The 17,042-nt window shown below is 43.5% G+C and overlaps 1 protein-coding gene across 2 annotated transcripts in view; it reads left to right on the plus strand.

Moving 5' to 3' along the window:
- Positions 1–17,042, plus strand: part of TSPAN7 (tetraspanin 7) — a 140,445-nt gene that overhangs the window by 102,348 nt on the left and 21,055 nt on the right. For both annotated transcript variants that reach the window (XM_082446655.1, XM_082446656.1), the window contains exons 2-3: positions 12,380–12,568; positions 16,415–16,489. In XM_082446655.1, coding sequence (XP_082302781.1) covers positions 12,380–12,568; positions 16,415–16,489 — 264 coding nt within the window. The remainder of the gene's footprint in view (positions 1–12,379; positions 12,569–16,414; positions 16,490–17,042) is intronic.

The raw sequence follows: 17,042 nt of genomic DNA on the forward strand, positions 1-17,042 counted from the left end.
TATTACTGAGCTATAAAAAGGAATGAAATAATGCCACTTGCAGCAACATGGATGGACCTAGAGATTGTCATACTGAGTGAAGTCAGAGAGAGAAAGACAAATATCATATGATATCACTTATGTGTGGAATCTTAAAAAAGGCTACAGAGTCAGTGGTTTATCCTACAATCAGATAAGCTGCTGTTTATTAACAAATTTTCAAGTCTTTAGACTAAGAGATTGGTTCAAGATGGAGTAGAAGGACGTGGTCTCACTCCCTCTTGCGAGAGCACCGGAATCACAACTAACTGCTGAACAGTCATTGAAAGGAAGACACTGGAACTCACCAAAAAAGATACCCCATATCCAAAGACAAAGGAGAAGCCACAATGAGATGGTAGGAGGGGCGCAATCACAATAAAATCAAATCCCATAACCGCTGGGTGGGTGACTCACAAACTGGAGAACAGTAATACCACAGAAGTCCACCCACTGGAGTGAAGGTTCTGAGCCCCCCATCAGGCTTCCCAATCTGGGGGTCTGGCAATGGGAGGAGGAATTCCCAGAGAATCAGACTTTGAAGGCTAGCGGGATTTGATGCAGGACTTCAACAGGACTGGGGGAAACAGAGACTCCACTCTTGGAGGGCACACACAAATTAGTGTGCACATCAGGACCCAGGGGGAGGGAGCAGTGACCCCATAGGAGACTGAACCAGACCTACCTGCTAGTGATGGAGGGTCTCCTGCAGAGGGGGGGGTGGATGTGGCTCACTGTGGGGACAAGGACACTGGCAGCAGAAGTTCTGGGAAGTACTCCTTGGTGTGAGCCCTCCCAGAGTCTGCCATTAGCCCCACCAAAGGGCCTGTAGGCTCCGGTGCTGGGTCTCCTCAGGCCAAACAACCAACAGGGAGGGAACTCAGTGCCACCCATCAGCAGACAAGCAGATTAAAGTTTTACTGAGCTCTTCCCACCAGAGCAAAAGTCAGCTCTACCCACCACCAGCCCCTTCCATCAGGGAGCTTGCACAAGCCTCTTAGATAGCCTCATCTACCAGAGGGCAGACAGCAGAAGCAAGAAGAACTACGATCCTGCAGCCTGTGGAATGAAAACCACATTCACAGAAAGACAGACAAAATGAAAAGGCAGAGGACTATGTACCAGATGAAGGAACAAGATAAAACCCCAGAAAAACAACTAAATGAAGTGGAGATAGGCAACCTTCCAGGAAAAGAATTCAGAATAATGACAGTGAAGATGATCCAGGACCTTGGAAAAAGAATGGAGACAAAGATCGAGAAGATGCAAGAAATGTTTAACAAAGACCTAGAAGAATTAAAGAACAAACAAACAGAGATGAACAATACAATAACTGAAATGAAAAATACACTACAAGGAATCAATAGCAGAATAAATGAGGCAGAAGAACGGGTAAGTGACCTGGAAGACAGAATGGTGGAATTCACTGCCATGGAACAGAATAAAGAAAAAAGAATGAAAACAAATGAAGACAGCCTAAGGGACCTCTGGGACAACATTAAACACACCAGCATTCATATTATAGGGGTCCCAGAAGGAGAAGAGAGAGAGAAAGGACCCGAGAAAATATTTGAAGAGATTATAGTCAAAAACTTCCCTAACATGGGAAAGGAAATAGCCACCCAAGTCCAGGAAGTGCAGACAGTCCCAGTCAGGATAAACCCAAGGAGAATCATGCCGAGACACATAGTAATCAAATTGACAAAAATTAAAGACAAATTATTAAAAGCAACAAGGGAAAAATGACAAATAACATTCAAGGGAACTCCCATAAGGTTAACAGCTGATCTTTCAGCAGAAACTCTACAAGCCAGAAGAGAGTAGCACGATAAAGTGATGAAAGGGAAGAGCCTACAACCAAGATTACTCTACCCGGCAAAGATCTCATTTAGATTCAACAGAGAAATCAAGCAAGCAAAACAGGCAAGCAAAAGCTAAGAGAACTCAGCACCACCAAACCAGCTCTACAGCAAATGCTAAAGGAACTTCTCTCAGTGGGAAACACAAGAGAAGAAAAGGACCTACAAAAAAAACCCCAAAACAATTAAGAAAATGGTAATAGGAACATACATATCAATAATTACCTTAAAGGTGAATGGATTAAATGCTCCAACCAAAACACAGGCTCTCTGAATGGATACAAAAGCAAGACCCATATATATGCTGTCTACAAGAGACCCACTTCAGACCTAGGGACACATACAGACTGAAAGTGAGGGGATGGAAAAAGATATTCCATGCAAATGGAAATCAAAAGAAAGCTGGAGTAGCAATACTCATATCAGATAAAATAGACTTTGAAATAAAGAAAGTTACAAGAGACAAGGAAGGATACTACATAATGATCAAGGGATCAATCCAAGAAGAAGATATAACAACTGTAAATATTTATGCACCCAACATAGGAGCACCTCAGTACATAAGGCAGATGCTAACAGCTATAAAAGAGGAAATCAACAGTAACACAATAATAGTGGGGGACTTTAACACCTCACTTACACCAATGGACAGATCATCCAGACAGAAAATTAATAAGGAAACATAAGCTTTAAATGACACAATAGACCAGATAGGTTTAATTGATATTTATAGGACATTGCATCCGAAAACAGCAGATTACACTTCCGTCTCAAGTGCACACAGAACATTGTCCAGGATAGATCACATTTTGGGTCACAAATCAAGCCTCAGTAAATTTAAGAAAATTGAAATCATATCAAGCATCTTTTCTGACCACCACGCTATGAGATTAGAAGTAAATTACAGGGAAAAAAACCCGTAAAAAGCACAAACACATGGAGGCCAAACAATACGTTACTAAATAACCAAGAGATCATTGAAGAAATCAAAGAGGAAATCAAAAAATACCTAGAGACAAGTGACAACGAAAACATGACGATCCAAAACCTATGGGATGCAGCAAAAGCAGTTTTAAGAGGGAAGTTTATAGCAATAAAATCCTACCACAAGAAATAAGAAAAATCTCAAATAAACAATCTAACCTTACACCTAAAGAAACTAGAGAAAGAAGAACAAACAAAACCCAAAGTTAGTAGAAGGAAAGAAATAGTAAAGATCAGAGCAGAAATAAATGAAATAGAAAGAAAGAAAACAGTAGCAAAGATCAATAAAACTAAAAGCTGGTTCTTTGAGTAGATAAACAAAAAGGATAAACCTTTATCTAGACTTATCAAGAAAAAGAAGAAGAGGACTCAAATCAAAAAATTAGAAATGAAAAAGGAGAAGTTACAATGGACACCACAGAAATACAAAGCATCATAAGAGACTACTACAAGCAACTCTATGCCAATAAAGTGGACAACCTGGAAGAAATGGACAAATTCTTAGAAAGGTATAACCTTCCAAGACTGACCCAGGAAGAAGTAGAAAATATGAACAGACCAATCACAAGTAATGAAATTGAAACTGTGATTAAAAATCTTCCAACAAACAAAAGTCCAGGACCAGAGGGCTTCACAGGTGAATTCTATCCAGCATTTAGAGAAGAGCTAACACCCATCCTTCTCAAACTCTTCCAAAAAATTACAGAGGAAGGAACACTCCCAAACTCATTCTATGAGGCCACCATCACCCTGGTACCAAAACCAGACAAAGATACTACAAAAAAAGAAAATTACAGACCAGTATCACTGATGAATATAGATGCAAAAATCCTCAACAAAATACTAGCAAGCGGAATCCAACAACTCATTAAAAGGATCATACACCATGATCTAGTGGGATTTATCCCAGGGATGCAAGGATTCTTCAATATATGCAAATCAATCAATGTGATACACCATATTAACAAATTGAAGAATAAAAACCATATGATCATCTCTGTAGATGCAGAAAAAGCTTTTGACAAAATTCAACACCTATGTATGATAAAAACTCTACAGAAAGTGAGCATAGGGGGAACCTACCTCAACATAATAAAGGCCATATACGACAAACCCACAGCAAACATCATTCTCAATGGTGCAAAACTGAAAGCATTTCCTCTAAGATCAGGCACAAGACAAGGATGTCCACTCTCACCACTATTATTCAACATAGTTTTGAAAGTCCTAGCCATGGCAATCAGAGAAGAAAAAGAAATAAATGGAATACAAATTGGAACAGAAGAAGTGAAACTATCACTGCTTGCAGATGACATACTATATATAGATAATCCTAAAGATGCCACCAGAAAACTACTAGAGCTAATCAATGAATTTGGTAAAGTTGCAGGATACAAAATTAATACACAGAAATCTCTTGTATTCTTATACACTAACAACGAAAGATCAGAAAGAGAAATTAAGGAAACCATCCCATTCACCATTGCAACAAAAAGAATAAAATACCTAGTAATAAACCTACCTAAGGAGGTAAAAACCTGTACTCAGAAAACTATAAGACACTGATGAAAGAAATCAAAGATGACACAAACAGATGGAGAGATATACCATGTTCTTGGATTGGAAGAATCAATACTATGAAAATGACTATACTCCCCAAAGCAATCTACAGATTCAATGCAATCCCTATCAAATTACCAATGGCATTGTTTACAGAACTAGAGCAAAAAATCTTAAAATTTGTATGGAGACACAAAAGACCCCGAATAGACAAAGCCATCTTGAGGGAGAAAAACGGAGCTGGAGGAATCAGGCTCCCTGACTTCAAACTATATTACAAAGCTACAGTAATCACAAAAACAGAAATATAGATCAATGGACCAGGACAGAAAGCCCAGAAATAAACCCACGCACCTATGGTCAACTAATCTATGACAAAGGAGGCAAGGATACACAATGGAGAAAAGACAGTCTCTTCAATAAGTGGTGCTGGGAAAACTGGACAGCTACATGTAAAAGAATGAAATTAGAACACTCCCTAACACCATACACAAAAATAAACTCAAAATGGATTAAAGACCTAAATGTAACACTGGACACTATAAAACTCTTAGAGGAAAACATAGGCAGAACACTCTATGACATAAATCACAGCAAGATCCTTTTTGACCCAGCTCCTAGAGAAATGGATATAAAAACAAAAATAAACAAATGGGACCTAATGAAACTTAAAAACTTTTGCACAGCAAAGGAAACCATAAACAAGATGAAAAGACAACCCTCAGAATGGGAGAACATATTTGCAAATGAAGGAACTGACAAAGGATTAATCTCCAAAGTTTACAAGCAGCTCATGCAGCTCAATATCAAAAAATCAAACAACCCAATCCAAAAATGGGCAGAAGACCTAAATAGACATTTCTCCAAAGAAGATATACAGATTGCCAACAAACACATGAAAGGATGCTCAACATCACTAATCATTAGAGAAATGCAAATCAAAAGTACAATGAGGTATCACCTCACACTGGTCAGAATGGTCATCATCAAAAAATCTACAAACAGGGGCTTCCCTGGTGGCACAGTGGTTGAGAATCTGCCTGCCAATGCAGGGGACACGGGTTCGAGCCCTGGTCTGGGAAGATCCCACATGCCGCGGAGCAACTAGGCCCGTGAGCCACAACTACTGAGCCTGCGCGTCTGGAGCATGTGCTCTGCAACAAGAGAGGCCGCTATAGTGAGAGGCCCGCGCACCGCGATGAAGAGTGGCCTCCACTCGCCGCAACTAGAGAAAGCCCTTGCACAGAAACGAAGACCCAACACAGCCATAAATAAATAAATAAATAAATAAATAAATTTATTAAAAAAAAAAAAATCTACAAACAGTAAATGCTGGAGAGGGTGTGGAGAAAAGGGAACCCTCTTGCACTGTTGGTGGGAATTTAAAGTGATACAGCCACTATGGAGAACAGTATGGAGGTTCCTTAAAAAAGTAAAAATAGAATGACCATACGACCCAGCAATCCCACTACTGGGCATATACCCTGAGAAAACCATAATTCAAAAAGAGTCATGGACCACAATGTTCATTGCAGCACTATTTACAATAGCCAGGACGTGGGAGCAACCTACCTGTCCATCGACAGACGAATGGATAAAGGAGATATGGCACATATATACAATGGAATATTACTCAGCCATTAAAAAGGAACAAAATTGGGTCATTTGTTGAGTCTGTCATACACAGTGAAGTAAGTCAGAATGAGAAAAACAAATATCGTATATTAACGCATATATGTGGAATCTAGAAAAATGGTACAGATGAACCGGTTTGCAGGGCAGAAATAGAGACACAGGTGTAGAGAACAAATGTATGGACACCAAGGGGGGAAAGCGGTGGGGGGGGGTGGTGGTGGGATGAATTGGGTGATTGGGATTGACATGTATACACTGATGTGTATAAAACTGATGACTAATAAGAACCTGCTGTATAAAAAATAATAAAATTAGATTTTAGGAAAAGGCTACAAATGAACTTATCTATAAAAGAAATAGAGTTACAGGTGTAGCAAACAAACTTATGGTTATGGGGGCAGGGTAAGGGGTAGGGGAGTTATATAAATTGGGAGATGGGGATTGACACATACACACTAGTATATAGAAAATAGATATTTAATAAGGTCCTACTGTATGGCACAGGGAACTCTACTCATACTCTGTAATGGCCTATGTGGGAAAAGAATCTTGAAAAAGAGTGGCTATATGTATATGTATAAGTGATTCACTTTGCTGTACACCTGAAACTAACACAACATTGTAAATCAACTATACCTCAATAAAAATTTTATAAATAAATAAACAAACAAAGGAACAAGAAAACGCCTCTGGGCGTGTGAGAAGGACGAAAGTGTTATATCCCTCGCTCCTCTCCGAGGATCAGGAAGCTGTTAACGACAGGAGGGAGACTTCCCAGCATTTGTGGTGCTGACCTGGCAGGGGCAAGGGGACTTATTTCTCTTTGCTACCTGCTCCTCCTGTATCTACTTCAGGATGAACGTCAACCTCAGTAAGTCTCTTCCAGAGCGTTTCAGACACATCTTGGTACAGTGGCAACCCCACCTGTAGTTTTCTTTCAGTGTAATTTTCAAATAATGTGAACAATCACACCAAACCTTTTCTAGCTCTGATTCTAGTTTTTTCAGCCTCCTCACCAAGCCTAAATTAGTAGTAGCCAGAGGTACTCTGCTCTCCATATATTTCGAGCTGTGTTGCAAGAAAATGTCAAGCCACCATGAGATGCTGGGAGTTAAAAGCGACCAAGAGACTTAGCCTGGCTGCTGCTGGTGGGCGGCAGGCCTGCCCTCCTGGCTTGTGGTTGAGGCGGGAGCCTGTAAGGTGGCAGGGCCTTCACCAGGCCACTTGCGTGGTTTATCTACGGGCTCTGATCTGTCCCCTCCTTGGCCACACTGTTGGCTGCTTGCTAATTGGTTCTTCTGAGAAGGAAGCAAAACTTCCATGAGAAAGCCAAAATCGGTGACACACTGCTTGATTTCGGAATTTGAGGTCTCTGAAGATCTGAGACGCAGAATTGCTTTGGCGAGCTCTGAACCCACTCATTCATCGCACCCCAGAGCAGGAGAGGTCAAGAGAACCTGTCCTTTACTTTGCACTCCGTGGGTGCTCATCAAGGCACATGTAGGGGTGAGTGTTGCTGTGTGTGTTAACAGGAACCAAGAAAAAAAAATCCTGCAGACCACAATGACTTTTGTCTTTGGCTTGTCTTTGTATGTTTCTTATCCTTGGTAAGAAGCATTATGATAGTAGGAAAAATGTGAATAAGTACTTGTTTATCGTGTTTTGTGGCTCTTTAGCCCTTTGCTTGTAGTTTTTTTCCTCCAACTGCCCGGCAATTTCTTCCAAGACTCAGCCCAAGTCCACCACCAGTACCACCACGAAATATGGCTTTCCTCACTTCAGGGTGCACTGTGGCCCAACCTTTTCCTCCCTTGTCTGTTTATTTTCTTCTTCTTTCTCCTTAGCGCTGTTATTTTCCCCAGATTATGATGCCTGCTCAGATGGGCATTCTACCATTTCCTCAGAGATGTCCAGAGGGTATAGCAGGTGGATGGCTGACATGAAACTTCTCCCCCTTTAACTCTACAATCAGGTGCTGGTTCATTCATGCAGCAGACATGTACTGGGCATTGACTGTACACAGAGCCCAGAGCTCCTGCTTTTGAGGGGCTCGCGGTCCTGGACGTGCATGGGAGGGGGATGGGGTGCAGCATGATGATGGCATATTTCCAAGTAAGTTCTGTTTAAGGAGGCTGGGAGGAGGGCGTCCAGGGTACCCTAAGAGTTTAGGATGTAGACAGGTAGTGATAGGAAGGGTAAGAGTTCTAGGTCAGAGGATCATCACGAGCAAAGGTTGAGAAGCAGTAAAGTACAGGAAGCACACAAAGAACGACTCCATTTTCCTGGAAGTACATAGAGTTGACAAAGACTAGTGAGGAAGATGAGGCTAAGGAGGTGGGTCTGGGCTGTGCAGAAGGACTTGCCTTTGTGGAGTTCAGGCTTCCAAACACAGAGCTGGCCCATCGGGAATGTTTGAGTAGAAGAAGAGCAACATTGGAGAAGGACTTTCCTCTCTGGCTGGTTTTTAGATTCGTGGCACACAGGTGCTGGAAGGGGCTGGTCTATCCCAGTCTCTACCTCATTCAGAGGAGGAGTTCCTTAGAGGATGTCTGAGTTGGTCAAGGTCAAAACATTGGGTGGCTTTTTTCCCAAGCAATATGGTGCCCACAGTGTTGTGTTTGTTTGCACCCACTGGCAATCTTTAAGAGGCACCCTTGGAGGTCTGCAAAAATAGTCTTTTTGCAAAAAAAAAAAAAAAAAAAGAATATTTGTGTAATTTACATTATATGAACATTCTAACAAGTTGACATCATAGGCTTTGTACTTTCCATGAGGAGAGGTTTTATACACAAAGCGATGACTGCATTTGCAGAAATTATTTTTTGAAAGAAAAGGAATAAAAATGTTAATATTGTTTGCCTTAAAAGCAGGATTTGTGTTAACTTTGACATACTGCATATAATCTTTGTTAGGGTAGTAAGTGAACTTCATGAAATTACTGGTGACAGAAATATAATATCGGACTCTTATACTTGGTGAGTAATAGACACTTTCATTAAAGCCATTGTGTTCCAATAATGACTGACAATAGTAGAGTATAGAATGCAGCTACTCAGTGTATGTCTGAAAGGTTACTGAATCTTTGGGGGCAATCATATGAAATTGCAGGTGTCTGGATGAGACATATTCAGCCTAAACAATGAGTAGTTTAACTAAATTTTTTGGTTTTGTTCAGTACACTTACATTGTAATATTTACAGCTTTAGGCAGTTAATGCCAGAGAGGGAAGTAGGGGAGAAAGATTCTCTTTGGTTTCATGTTAAGTTACCTCTCAGTATTTACCTAATGGAGAAGTTTTGTAAGTATTTGGCATGTGAAAGACCCTGTTTTATAAAATAGAGGTCTAAGACCCAGAGGAATGAAATGTATTTGTCAATGAATATTAAGCATTTACTCTGTGCCTGGCACTGTGCTAAGCGTTGAGTAATAAAAGATAGCTCAAGCGCTGTCCTTTCTACCTAATGTTCACTGCATTCTTACCCCTAATGAGTAGAGAGTTGACTCTTAAATTTTGATTTTAGTGGAGGAAAAGCATTTTGTTTCCATTTGGAGGAGTATGGCAGAGGTGTTCAAGGAAGGTACTTTCTTTAGCAACCACCAGGTGTCAGTACAGGACTTGGAGCTCTTGGCAACAAATGCATTCTTGGTTTTCCTAAACTCACTAAGGCCATGCCCATTTTGACTTTTCAAAGGCGGTAGACCTCCACTGGGCCACTTTCTCCCAAATATTAGTGTCAAACACTTTCTCCTCAAGACTGCATCACATTCCTTCACCTTTGCCTTGTAAAAGTAGCACAAGTTCCTCGACCTTTTTCTACTTTAAAGCTTTTAATTCTGTCTTTCACGGTGATGGTTCTACAAAGTAGGGAGGCTATCGGGATGGGGGTAGGGGAGTTTCACGAAGCTCTTGTTGCTTCCACTGATCCCATCCCCCAAACTGGTGGAGCCCACTCTCGGCTGATATGGGGAAAGGTGGAGGGTCTGTTCTTTTTCCTGCACAGAGAAACAATCTGATGGTGGAGCTTGATGGCTCCAAACTGCAGAAGGAAGTGTACAGAGAGAAGCTCCTAGGCATCTCCATTGGCCCAGCCATTTGCTTCCTCGTGTAGTGGTATGTGTTCACGTATGGACATTAAGGAAGTGTGTTTGTTGACTGACAGGGGAAACCTTGGAGAGGCGGGTATTGATTTGTGTCATACAGGTTTTCACCAGTTTCTCATCTTGCCTCCTCACTTTTTTTTTTTACATATATATAAATAAATCAATCATTTTCTTACATTCTCTTCCATTTTTGGTTATTATAAGATAATTGAATATAGTTCCCTGTGTTATACAGTAGGTCCTTGTTGTTTATTTTATATATAGTGGTATATATCTGTTAATCCCAAACTCCTAATTTATCCCCCATTTTCCCCTTTGGTATCATAAGTTTGCTTTCTATATCTGTCAATCTGTTTCTGTTTTGTAAATAAGTTCATTTGTATCATCTTTAGATTCCACATATAAGTGATATCATATGATATTTGTCTTTCTCTGTCTGACGTACTTCACTCAGTATGATCATCTCTAGGTCCATCCATGTTGCTGCAAATGGCATTATTTCGTTCTTTTTTATTTGCCTCCTCACTCTAATGGGCAGGCTGCACAGGGAACTGAGGCATTTGGTGTGGGGTATCAGGGGATAGGGTGGGAGAAACTGGGGAAGGGCTTCCTTGGACATCCGAGCCTTTTTCGAGCCTCATAAGATGTCAGAAGTGGTGGTAGCTGGAGGGATGTCAATTCGAATGAGCTGCTCAGCTGTTGGTAAACTGAAGGAGAGACGGGCTGGGGAGCTAGAGACACAAAGTCAGCCACTGGCTTCAGCAGCTAAGGCTCCTGGGGTGTGTGGCCTGCAGGGGATGGAGAGTCAGGCATGGCGTGCAGCTCCAAGTCTATGCCCTGAAGTAAGGGCCCAAGTGATGCAAGGCTCTGTGGTTCAGACACACTCTGGGGATTTCCTTCGGGCCGATCAGTGCGACTTGACAAATCGTAGTACAGCTAATTCCAGGCATTATTCAGATTCTTCTGTTGTTTTATAGTGAATAAAATATTGTAAATAAGGCAGCACATCAATAGGGATTCAAAAACAGTTTCAATATTTTGCTTTTGTAGAGATTTTCATCATGATAGTCAAAGAAGATCACCTTGTTCTTGAAAACATCACGTAGGATATCCTTAAAATATTCCATATACACACGTCATTGAAGAGGGCGGCTGACATTCTTACTGGAGTCATGCCCAGCTCTGCGTTGAGCAGCAGCTCCCAGACCAGATCCGGGAAGGCTCTCAGACCTGTATTAGGATGTACTTACTTACTTACTTATTTATTTATGGCTGCGTTGGGTCTTCGTTGCTGTGCGCGGGCTTTCTCTAGTTGCCATGAGCGGGGGCTACTCTTCGTTGCGGTGCGCGGGCTTTGCACTGCGGTGGCTTCTCTTGTTGTGGAGCACGGGCTCTAGGCGTGCGGGCTTCAGTAGTTGTGGCACACGGGCTCAGTAGTTATGGCTCGCAGGCTCTAGAGCGCAGGCTCAGTAGTTGTGGCGCACGGGCTTAGTTGCTCCGCGGCATGTGGGATCTTCCCGGACCAGGGATCAAACCCGTGTCCCCTGCATTGGCAGGTGGATTCTTAACCACTGTGCCACCAGGCAAGTCCCTAGGATGTACTTTTTAAGCAGCGTTTTTTTTTTTTAAATTTTTATTTATTATTTATTTATTATGTTTATTTTTGGCTGTGTTGGGTCTTCGTTTCTGTGTGAGGGCTTTCTCCAGTTGCGGCGAGCGGGGGCCACTCTTCATCGCGGTGCGCGGGCCTCTCACTATCGCGGCCTCTCTTGTTGCGGAGCAGAGGCTCCAGACGCTCAGGCTCAGTAGTTGTGGCTCACGGGCCTAGTTGCTCCGCGGCATGTGGGATCTTCCCAGACCAGGGCTCGAACCCGTGTCCCCTGCATTGGCAGGCAGATTCTCAACCACTGCACCACCAGGAAAGCCCAAAGCAGCGTTTTTTTTTTAAAGTTATTTAGTGTTGGCTTGACTTACAGTTGATATGGTACCTGCATATGGGATTGTGTAAGGGACAGATCTAGTTGTCCAAAATCAAAGTGTCTTTACTGTGTGGTGGCTTTAGTTCATGGGCTCTGGCCTCTCCCACTGCTTCAGGGTATCCTACAGCAAGTGTCTGCTTGCTCCCGGAAACTGGAGTCTTCAGATTCCGGCCACATTGCTCTGTGTTGATTCTCACCTCTCTCAGCAGCAGTCTCACACTTCTCACTCCTGCTTCTTTTCAGATCACTGGCGTGATCCTGCTGGCCGTTGGAGTCTGGGGCAAACTCACTCTGGGCACCTATATTTCCCTTATTGCCGAGAACTCCACAAATGCTCCCTATGTGCTCATCGGAACTGGCACCACTATTGTCGTGTTTGGCCTGTTTGGATGCTTTGCCACATGCCGTGGTAGCCCATGGATGCTGAAACTGGTGAGTAGGTCACAATATAATACTGCTTTCTGATTCTGTTTTGTAAAAATAGAAATCACGTGAAAGCAAAGTGGCCCTTCTTGAAGCCACAGACGAGTCCTTAATAGTCATTGACTCTAATTTTAGTCCAGGCTTTTACCTAACCCACCCTTTAATCCCCTAGAGGGAGAAACAACCCCAGATACAGCCTGACACAAAAAAAATCCCATCCTGATCCCTCAAGGTAGATGATGACAAAGCAGTGTCCAGCGGTTCTAATAAGGCATTTATAGCCTCGTGGCAAGATGCCCTGTTCCAGTTTTGAATTCTATCTTAGAAATCTTTTCAAGCATGTGATGTGCAGCCTTGGTGGGTGAGGCAGCTCCCCGAACATAAGCAGCCTTTCACATCCAAGTTCCCAGTGGAGAAATACTTTTCTGCGTCCTTGAGCTGGGCTGTGCTGGGATGCACGGGCACGCTCTCCCCTACGCCTGCACAGCCTGGCTCCGTGCAGTGGGAGTTGAGCTAAGCCAGAGCTTCCCCACTCAACAGAGGGTTGCTGTGGGGCCAAGGACCAGTGCTGGGTACCTTTACTCTAATAGGACAGACACAGCAGTGATGTTTCCCAAAGGGTAAGGATAGGCTGTTGAAAGGCTGCTGCTGCAAGTCTTAACTTTCTGGTACACCAGTTGCCTAATTCTCTAGTCTCTTGCCCATACTTTTCATTAATAAGAGTTTATATGGAAGACTTTCACAGATAAAAGGCAGCAAGAGCCTCTCCTCAAAAGAAAATTTTGTTTAAAAGGATTTCTTTCAGACGTCTTGTTCTCTGAAAGGGGAGAGTAGAGATTCCCTCGGTGCTGGGTGGCCCGTCCTTTCTTGTTTAGCCCTAGATTGCAGTAACCCATAATACCATCTAGTGACAGATACGGGTGTGAGGGTGATTCACTCCAAAGGAAGCACCTTCCAAATGGGCACTGGTCAGTCTCTTTGTTGGCAACCTGATGGAGGTCGTGCTTGATTTGGCCATTTTCTGTCCTGAAGACCATACGGGAAGCTGATACCCTGGCCACAGCTAATCCTTCCAGGTTGGTGGAAAAGCCATAGTGAGACCATATGGAGGCACTTCTGCTGCTGTCACCTCCACTAGCACTGTGAGTCTACCTTCTAGTACTTCTTATAGGTGCTAGTGTTTCCTTGGTTCTAGTGTTGTAGTTTTCAACTTTGATCTGTGCCTGAGTCACCTGGGCAGCTTTTTAAAAACACCTCTGCCAGAGGCCAACCCCCAGCCAATGGAACCAGAAGCAATGGCGGTCAGGATCTGGCTTCACATTTTCTGAAAGCTCTCCAGGGGTGCTATTGCACAGCTAGTGCTGAGACCCTCTTCTTCAGTGCAGTGAATAGCAAGGGAAGAATTAACTCCAGAGGCATGGAAAACAAAGACTGCTAAAAATCCATCTGTCCAAACAAGAAGGGAGGAGACCTGGAGACCTGACTGACCCTGATGCTCACTGGCTTAAGTCTTGAGGGGCAAGGATGTAACCTCTTTGGGCCTTTGTCCCCATTTATGAAAGAACAGTATTGGACTAACCCACCAAGGTTTCTTCCAGCCCAAAGACTATGACTGAAGCAGGCAGAAGTGGGCATGCAACAATGGAACAGTCATCTCTGGCTTCTTCTGAAGGTTTCATACCATGCTGCCATTTTCTCCTGACACTTGTGAGCTTACTAGCAAGTGACCCTTTTGGCGAGTAGAGAAGTTTGGGGGGCTTGGTGTTGGTTTTGGTCTTCTAAAAGCTATCATTTAGTTCCTTTTACCCGCTCGATGTTGTCCTGTGTGCATACTCCATTTTATTTATTCCTCACCACCGCCATAAAATTCAGGTTGTGTTTTCATGTTATGTGATAAAGACTTGGAGGTGAAATACCTTGTCCAAGTTCACACAGCTAATGTGCAGAGAGCTGGGACGGGAAACCAGATAGGTTTCTTTCTAAAGCCAGGACTATTTCTACTACAGTATTTTCATTTGGAGAAAACTCGAACCCTGCCACCTGGATTTAATACAGGCTCTCCCCAGCAGGCCTTCTGGAGGAGCAGCAGCTCTCCTCTGGAAGCTTCCAGAAGCAGAGAGCCTCCCAGGGACGTGAAACTGCTGATCTAGCTGAACAGAGCAGAAGTCACTTGATTAGCTGTCCATCTAAAATCTTACAGTCCTCATTTAACCTCATTAATTGCAAAACAATTGAAAATAACTCTTTTCACTTTATGGAGGCCCAGAACCGTGGCCTCTTTCCTAAGAGCTACACCACAGAGTCAAAAGTTCTTTCTCCCACCTGCCTGCTGATGGTTACTTTCTCACAGGACTTTCTGGTGGAGTCTAGGCCTGGGGTGAGAGTCTCCCTGGAGTAAATTGTGCTTCTAATTGCATTTTGTACCAAGTTGAGAGAGAGAAGTCGTGTACATGGAGCCTTCTATTCATAACTGTGTGTTTGATACTTTAGTGTCTGTGCTTTCAGTGTGCGGAGAGACTTTTATTAATATTTTGAACGAAACCAGCATTTTAAGGCAATATTTCCTCCTTTGAATATATGTGCCCCTGGCTGAGAAAAATAATTTATGATCCCATGCACACATATATACTTTACAAGACATATGTGCACTTTACAAGTAAGCAGTATGGCCACGTGCAGTGTACTCAAATTCCAGGGCATCACCAAGGGCCATTCCCGACATTCGGGAGCGTTGTATTTCATTTTGAGATGAGAAGAAGCAGATTCTAAGACATATGCCTCGTAGGAGAGGAATCAATTCTCTTTCCTTTTATCTGCTTTTCAGTCACAAAAATGGAAACCCTTAATGTCTCAGAAGTACCATATAATATCCCTGAACTTAGGCACTTGCACGCACGCGCACACACACACACAATCGACTTGGAAAGTACAGGAAGCATGAAATGTGTAAGAAGCACTGGGGGTTTTAGATGCTTGCGAACATTGTTCGTCAGCAGCGGAGCTGATTTGCTTTTCAAAAGGCTATCAACTCCACAGAACAAGAGAGGTAAGCGACCCACTGCTGCGGGTGCCGCATTCAGGCCCTAGTGAGGAAGGGTATCACGTCGGCCTGTGCACATCTGGGCCGCCCTGTCAGAATGCGAGGGATACAACTCCAAAGGAAGGGGGTTTGAAGCCAGTTCATAGGAGATGTGCTTAAGGAAACAGGAGGGGTTGCCCGAACTGAGAGAAGCAGCCAGGTCCCTCCATGGCTGTATTCACACAGACGAAGGGCCGTGGCGTAGAAGAGAGGTCAGTCTGGTTCTGGCGTCTCCTGAAAGCAGATCCAACACCAGTAAGTGGAATTTACAAGTAGGCAGACTGTGGCCAAGCGGAAGAAGCCTTTCTAGCAATCAGAACAGTTTAAAACCCGAATGAGCTGCAAGGGATGGGCGGGTGGAGGGGGTGGTCTCAGCTGGCAGACGCCAGGTGACCCTGGTGAGGAAAGTGGTCTAAAGGACTCACAGACAGGGTGGAACTGTGTCCTGTGCCCTCCAGAGTACTTTCTACCTCGAGGAGCCTAACATTAAGAATAGTGGATACTTAGCTGTAAAAAGCTGAGCTGACAGGCATGATGCCGGTCCCTGGATGCGCTGTCCTCAGCCCGTGTGCCCCCAATGCTTACGCATGTTAAACAGACACATGCTTCTATGGAGGCTCGTATGGGAACATCTGGAGAAGAGGATTTTTCCACTTTTCCTTCTAGGGAATATGACGACTTGTCTAATTCCCCCTGACAAGAAGGGACCTAGCCCAAAGAAGCACTCTTCTTCCCCCCGCCATATCTGACTGTGCCCTTGTCCACTTGCTTTGCAGTATGCCATGTTTCTGTCTCTGGTGTTCCTGGCTGAACTCGTGGCTGGCATTTCCGGGTTTGTGTTTCGTCACGAGGTGAGTATACACCAAGTGGAGAACTCAGTTCAAGGGTCTTTGGGAGGAGGATTTTTTTTTTTAAACATCTTTATTGGAGTATACGTCTTGGAATGTGTAAAGGATGCAGAGAAGCTAGCTGGCATCTCCAGTGGTATTTGCTAGTTTCCAAATGCCATGGACTATGAGCTGAAATGCCCAGAAAATTCTACAGGCGGGAATTTCGCCAAACCTGAAACCTTAGTTGTTGACCCTCACTCTATTTCTTTATATAGCTGTTGCATGAAAGGATTCTCCGCCTTGTTGGGTTTTTTTAAAATTAATTTATTTATTTTTGGCTGCATTGGGTCTTTGTTGCTGCGCACGGGCTCTCTCTAGTTGCGGCGAGCGGGGGCTACTCTTCGTTGCGGTGCGTGGGCTTCTCATTGCGGTGGCTTCTCTTGTTGCGGAGCATGGGCTCTAGGCGTGCGGGCCTCAGTAGTTGTGGCACGTGGGCTCAGTAGCTGTGGTTCACGGGCTTTAGAGTGCAGGCTCAGTAGTTGCGGCTCATGGGCTTAGTGGCTTTGCGGCATGT

The sequence above is a fragment of the Balaenoptera physalus genome, assembly GCF_965194825.1.
Source record: "Balaenoptera physalus genome assembly, chromosome: X".
Lineage (NCBI taxonomy): Eukaryota > Metazoa > Chordata > Mammalia > Artiodactyla > Balaenopteridae > Balaenoptera > Balaenoptera physalus.